Source organism: Molossus molossus, unplaced genomic scaffold (assembly GCF_014108415.1).
Source record: "Molossus molossus isolate mMolMol1 unplaced genomic scaffold, mMolMol1.p scaffold_m16_p_7, whole genome shotgun sequence".
Lineage (NCBI taxonomy): Eukaryota > Metazoa > Chordata > Mammalia > Chiroptera > Molossidae > Molossus > Molossus molossus.
The window spans coordinates 36,551,227-36,558,502 of record NW_023425401.1 but is presented as its reverse complement, the minus strand read 5'-3'; the positions used below and the strand labels follow the sequence as shown (position 1 = coordinate 36,558,502).

The window sequence follows — 7,276 nt, the reverse complement described above, 5'->3', positions numbered from 1 at the left end:
GAACTATTCATTGGAAAAAAATAATAACTTTAATGATCTATTAAAATGTATTATATTCCAAGATCATATAGAATCAAGTGTTTGTCCTTCAGAGCTCCTGTGGTTTCTACATTATATAAAATCAGTAAAAATGGAACTCAAAGCTGATTGTATTAGAAAAAATATGGCAAGTTTGCTAGTTTGTTTGTTGGATAAATGAAAAATCAAAATGATTAAATATTGAATTTTTAGGAAAACTAAACTGTTACTCTCTTAAGTAGACATTTAAATTACCTCCTGTTATCTTCTGTGGAAAATTATACTTGGGAGGCATCACCTGTCTTCTGCCCATTCCATGAGACCTTGAAAGCAAGCAGTCTACATACATGTCCCAGAAATCCTGAGCTATGCTTAAGAAGACATTATAATGTCTAGGCCACTGGGATTTTTGCAAGAACAACATGAAATTCCAGAAAGCGTTCACATTGTGCTCTATCTTGAGTTCCTTGAGATCTATCAGTGTCAGAGAGCAAGAGTTCCAGCACTGGAGATCGATGTCTTCCGTGATCCCTGGGCTGACACTGGCAAGCACTCCCTTTTGAAATTCAAAATCCGCATTAATCAGACTGATCAGCACCATACACCCCAATGGCAGACAGAACCATCTTCCTGTGGCAAAGTTCATATTCTATACAGAAGAGAAAAAAAAGAGAGAGAGAGAGAGAGGATATGGTTTTAACTTAGAAAGAAAATTATTCAATTACTCAATGATCTCTTTAAACTTAAAAAATTATGAATAATACATATTCATTTTTGATTCAGCCAAATTTGCCTACTATATATTTGTTGGTTTTCCTCTCAGTTGCTCATTCTCAGACCATCCTTTGAAAGGATATCACAATTACAACTTGTTTAATATTCTAATAAACAGTCTTCAGGGGTCACTGAAATCCAACATGTTTATGACGATGCTATAGCTATATTTCATCATATACCTTGAGAGCTGGAAGAAACCTTAGAAAACATGTGCTCCCACCTTATCCCTTACAGCATGGAAAAATTCTCAGTGATGTGGGTCAGGAAGTTCTCCTGTCTCCTGTGTCCCGAGCCAAAACTCCTACCACAACACATTTCAACTAAGTGGATCAAAATGCAGCTCATCATATGTGTAACCATGAGAAAAAGTTCACCCAAATGGTATTGACACTCAAGCAACATTTTAAGTTTCTAAGTTACTGATATTGAAAATGCTGTTTCATTTTATTAATTGAACAATGTTTGTTATGCATTGATTCTCCCAGGTTGTTCCGGATTAACATACATACACGAAGCACCAAGACAATAAAGGTGATATAAGCTAATATGGCATGATGCAGGGGCAATGATATTCAGCAAAATCTTGGCATTTTCTAATGGCTCTTTACACAAGTTTCCCTGCCAATTGATCACTCAGTAAATCACCTCAAAGCACCGAGGTGGAAGTCAAGGACTAAAACTGCCTTTGAACTGCCACAGAGCTACTATATTTCAGGCTGGCATTAGAAATGCCCCTGACACAAGCTTGACAGCCAGGGCGGGGGAGTGGAGTTGTGAAGGCAGGTTTAGAAGACAGGACTCACTCCCTTCACGGTATGCTGCTGATGGCCGCCTACCAAAAAAAGTTACGATGAAGAGACAAATCAAACGAAACCAATTTAAATTTAGGTTAGTAAGGTCATTTCACAACGTCGAAAATTGTGCAAATTACCCAAAATGACAGTGGCCACTTTACAAAGTGAAGGACTAAAAGGGAGGGGCTGGCAGGACCGAAGAATTTTTTCCCCTGTGACTTTCGGGTGACGCTCCCGACCACTGCCCTCCCTTCGGGTGGGGTCACCTGGATGCAGACGAGGGAGCCCGTGCGTGCGGGAGCGGTACCTCTCGGTGGCGGCCAGGGCGCGCGTCCTGGCGCGGTGTCCTGCGTGCGCTGCGCTCCCCGGGGGACGCAGGCTGCTCCTGCCTGGGACGGACCAAAGGTCTCAGCGCGGGCTCGGGACGAGCCCCGGCCCTCCAAGCCCTCACCCCTTGTCCAGCCGGACCCACCCGTGGGGCAGGCGAAAGGCGGGAAGCAGCGCTCTGCGCCCCGCTGCTCCGAGCTCACCCGGTTGAACCGTCTCGGCTCCTTGAGAGGCTCTGTGTCTCCAAAAGCGGCGCCACGGACTCTGCTGCTGCGGCCGCCGGAGCCTCCGGAGTCAGCCGCACAGCCAGAACCGCGCTCCTTTTCTAGGGACAGTGAGGGGGCGGAGGGGCGTGGCCGCGCTCTCAAGGCCCCGCCCTCACCTTGCCCACCTTCCCAGGCCGGAGACCCGCCGGGCCAGCCGCAATCCGCACCGCGGCCAGGGCTGCTGTTCCAGCTCTTTCGCCTACCTGCTCTCTCTCCCTTCTCACCTTCTTCCTTTCCCTCCTTGAGAAAATCCGTCGCGGCAGTAGTGGACATACTCAAGCTGTCTCCTCCGTCTACCCACCCAGCCTCCACGCCCTGTTCTATCCAGAGGAAAACTTTCCAAATGTGTTGTTGAGTTGTATGAGTTCTTTATGTATTTTATTTTATTATTTTGGGTATTAACTCCTTATCAAAGGTATCATTTATAAATATCTTTTCCCCTTAGGTGGGTTGCGTTTTTGTTTTGTTGATGGTTTCTTTAAGATCATTTTTATAAAACTAATGCATGGCTTGGGAAACATATTGGGTTAGGGGGGATTGGGTTTGTTTGGAATATAATAAATTAGATGGATTAATTAACTTGACCAACTATTAAGTCTAAACTTCTCCTTGAATTTATCATAGCTACTTTAAAAGGTAGTGTGTGGCCCAGTGGGTGTGGCTCAGTGGCTGAGCATGGACCCATGCACCAAGAGGTTGCAGGTTGGATTCCTGGCCAGGGTACATACCCAGGTTGTGGGCCAAATCCCCAGTGGGGGGCATGCAGGAGGTGGCCAATTTATATTCTCTATGTTTCTATCTCCCTCTCCCTTCCTTTCTCTCTCTAAAATCAATAAAGAAAGAAAAAAGGTAGTGTGTACTTTTGAGTTTCACCAGTGCGCTTTCTTTTTGCCACAATAAGATACCACCTCACACCTTCTAGAATTGCTAGCAATAAGACAAGAGGTAAGTGTTGGAGAGGGTGTGGAGTAAAGGGAATGCTTGTACACTGTTGGTGGGGATGTAAACTGGTACAGCCACTAGGGAAACCAATATGGAGGTTCCTCCAAAAATTGACAGTGGAGCTACCTCCTAACCCAGCAGCAATCCCTCTTCTGGGAATCAACCAAAAAAAATTTGAAAAAGCATATCCGTAAAGATATATGTACCCCTGTGTTCACTGCAGCATTATTCATAATAGCCAAGACATGGAAACAACCAAAGTGTCCTTTAATGAATGATTAGATAAAGAAGATGTGGTACATATAGGGTGTCACCCCAAAATCTAAACACTCTTAACAGCAGATAGCTCAACTGGTGTTTTTTTCTTCTCAGATTTAACCCATTGGAATGTATAATTATTCAAAGTGTGTGTACATTTTTTAGGAAACCCTGTATATACAATAGTATCTACTCAGCCTTTAAAAAATGATGAAATAGCCTGGCCAGTGTGGCTCACTGGTTGAGTGTCAACCCATGCACCAAGAGGTCACTGGTTCGATTTCTGGTCAGGGCACATGCCCAGGTTGTGGGCCCAATTCCCAGTGGGGGGCATGCACGGGGTGGCCAGTCAATATTCTCTCCCATCAATGTTTCTATCTCTCTCTCCCTCTCCCTTCCTTTCTCTCTAAAATCAATAAAGAAAAAATATTTAAAATAAATTAAAAAATGATAAAATATTGCCATTTGCAACAACATGGATGGATCTTGAGAATATTATGCTAAGTAAAATAAGTCAGATGAAAAATGATAAGAACCATGTGTTTCACTCATGTGGGATATAAAACAGAAAGCCACACATGAACTAACAAAACACAAACTCATAGACACAGACAACAGTATGATGGTTATCAGAGGGGAAATGATAGTGATGCCATTGTAATAACCTGGTTATTAATTAACAGGAAAGGAGCAAAGAAAAGACCAAATTATATAGCCATGCCATTTGTACAGCTTTGCCAGGAAGCTGAAGTTTAACATTCTCCAGGTCTGTTCCCTACAGGTTGATGCGGAAGGGACTGGACAGAGGTAGTTTAGATGCATGCCCAGTAAGATCTGGGTGATGTGGGAAGATGCTTGCCTGTCAGTCACACCTGAATACAGATCATTGGCCGGAATGAGCGTGGCCACTGCAAGTGAGGGAAGATTCGATATTTAAACTCCTGAACATAGGAGTTCTGCCCTCTTGGCTCTCCTGGCCCTCTTGGCCCTCTTGGTTCTCTCTCTTGCTTGCTCTCACCTGACTTCTGGCTTTCGGAGCTCTCATGCTTCTGCAGTCATCCACATGGCTCAGGACCATGTGGACCCCACACACAATGGACTAATGGACTACAGTCTGATGCTGCATGCGACTCAGCTCCACCAGGGAAAGGAAACTTTGAACACTGGCTTTGCTTTTAGCTCTGCCGAATCCCCAGCTGCATATCTTCCAGGACTGGTTTAAGGATAATGGGACTTTGCAAACCTAGGGATGTGACTACGTGCTATTAAAGCTTTTTACCACATCTCATTCTCCCATGGAGGCCTCCAGAAATGCTTATTTCAGCAGTGCCCCAAGAACCCCGTTCTCATTAGCACCGGAGAAGGGCAATCCACAAAATTCTCCAATCACAGTAGGAGACTAGACTTTGGATGGTGAGCACACAATGCGATATAGAGATGCTCTATTATAGAATTATATACCTAAAACATATAATGTTACTAACCAATGTTACCCCAATAAATATAATTTACAAAGAAAATGTGATTGATACACACATGCAATGGAATGTTGTTGTGTTTTTTTTTTTAATCATCTTCACCAGAAGCAATATATTAATCACTATCCTATCATGATCATCCTATTCCCATTGTCCCTAGACTTTATCTCTGAGTTATATCAGAGAACATTCTCTCTTTCTTCTGTCACTTTAGGCCTTGAGCCCATTTCAGAGTCCCTTCCGCTTAATTGAGCCTTATTTCTGCAATTAGGTGTTCATTGTCACTGCATTACTGGGCACCTGTTTGTATTTGTCATCTACTACATATGTTGTCTTTTTGTCCAAGAGAACATGTGATCTTCCCTGTGAATTTATAAAAATACTATTTATTTCATGTTTTTCCAGTGACTGGTATAGAATACAATGGGCACTCAATAAATATTTTCAGCTGATTTCTATTTCATATTCATGATATTCTCTCCACTTAGGAAGTTGTATCAGCTTTCCCAAGACACACACAGGTCGTTCGGAACTCTAGTGTTCCCTGTGATGATTTCCTGGTTTAGTCAGGCCAGGGGCCTATTTATTTGTCCCTGTGCTTCCTGCCGTCCAGTCATTTAGTTGCAGTTCTGTCATTCTTGTGTTTATCCCATTTCTCCTGTACACAGCATGTTTCTCCAGGAAATACTGCCTCACCACCCTCCACTGAGTTCAGAAGAGCCTCCGCACACAGCCTGAGATGTTGCCTGACTAAGGCTGAATATCTACAAAAGGGGGCAAAAAAACCTCAATTCATTGACTTTCTGACTCATTATAATGAAAGACATTAATTTAAGATGTCTACCACTGCAATTCCCTCTGGTAAACCTTAATGACAATGTATTTATCAACGTGTGATTCAATGACCTTGGGGAGAAAAAGAGCAGGAAATGAAGATGAAACAAATAAGTACCCTGCAGAGAAAACAAGCACTCTTTGATTGCTGACTAATTGAAGGGAAAGAGGGCTTTTTTTTTTTTTTTTTTTTTTTCAAGAACATGGGAGACAATGATGAATAAAATACTGTCTCTGAGATAGGAGATAGGAGAAAAGAAAAATTCAGGAGAGAAACTGAAAAAAGATCATTGATCCTTACTCCTGCCCAAAAGGACCATTAGTATAAAATATTTAGTTGTCTTTTTTTTTTTTAAAGAAAAGTAAGAAATGAAAGTTTATCTTAGGTTTAGTTTATCAGTATCTTCAGTTTAGCTAAAACATAGAAAGTGTATAAACATCATGTGTTCTAGGATCCTTATTATACCTATTTGCATTCTTTAGTGGTTTCTTTTAAAAAATTTTTTGTTTATTGTTGACAGTATTACATGTGTCCCCCATTTCCCCCTTCTGCCCCCCTCTACCCAGCTCCCACTCCACCCCAGGCATTCCCCACACCACTGTCTGTGTCCATGGGTTATGCATAACTGTTCTTTGATTAATCTTGTCCCGTTACCTCCAGCCGCCTCCCCTCTGAGGTCTGTCAGTCTGTTCCATGCATCCATGCCTCTGGACCTATTTTATTAGTCAATTTACTGTGTTCATTAGATTCTACATATTAACTGAGATCATGTGATATTTGTCTTTCTCTAACTGGCTTATTTCGCTTAGCATAATAATCTCCGAGTAGGTCTATCCATGCTGTCTCAAAAGGTAAGAGCTCCTTTTTTTTTTTTTACAGCATGGTATTCCATTGTGTAAATGTACCACAGCTTTTTTATCCACTCATCTACTGATAGGCACTTGGGCTGTTTCCAGATCATAGCTATTGTAAATAACGCTGCTATGAAAATAGGGTGCATATTTTCTTTCTGAATGGTGTTTCCAGATTCTTAGGATATATTCCCAGAACTGGGATTGCTGGGTCAAATGGCAGTTCTATTTTTAATTTTTTGAGGAAACTCCATTCTGTTTTCCACAGTGGCTGCACCAGTATGCATTTCCATCAGCAGTGTACTAGGGTTCCCTTTTCTCCACATCCTTGTATGCACTTGCTGTTTGTTGATTTATTGGTTGTACCCATTCTGGCAGGCGTGAGGTGATACCTTATTGTAGTTTTAATTTGCATCTCTCTGATGGTTAGTGACATTGAACATATTTTCATATGTCTATTGGCCATCTGTACGTCCTCTTTGGAAAAGTGTCTATTCAGGTCCTTTGCCCATTTAATTGGATTATTTGTCTTCCTGGTGCTGAATTCTATGAGTTCTTTGTATATTTTGGAAATTAACCCTTTATCAGATGTATCATTAGAAAATATGTTCTCCAATATCCCTTTTTATTTTGTTGGTGGCTTTTTTGCTATGCAGAAAATTTTAGTTTGATGTAATCCCATTTATTTATTTTTTTCCTTTGTTTCTCTTGCCCTAGGAGATGTATCGGT

At 41.8% G+C, this 7,276-nt stretch overlaps 1 protein-coding gene across 1 annotated transcript; it reads right to left on the bottom strand.

Moving 5' to 3' along the window:
- Positions 1 to 244: 244 nt before the first annotated feature.
- FAM237B (family with sequence similarity 237 member B) lies at positions 245 to 664 on the bottom strand. Its single transcript, XM_036246262.1, has one exon. It carries the CDS (start codon positions 662 to 664, stop codon positions 245 to 247), a length of 420 nt encoding a protein of 139 aa, XP_036102155.1.
- Between the last annotated feature and the right edge of the window lie 6,612 nt (positions 665 to 7,276).

Bases quoted from the DNA above. Each gene is read 5' to 3' on its own strand.
- FAM237B (XM_036246262.1), bottom strand. From the start codon at position 664: ATGAACTTTGCCACAGGAAGATGGTTCTGTCTGCCATTGGGGTGTATG.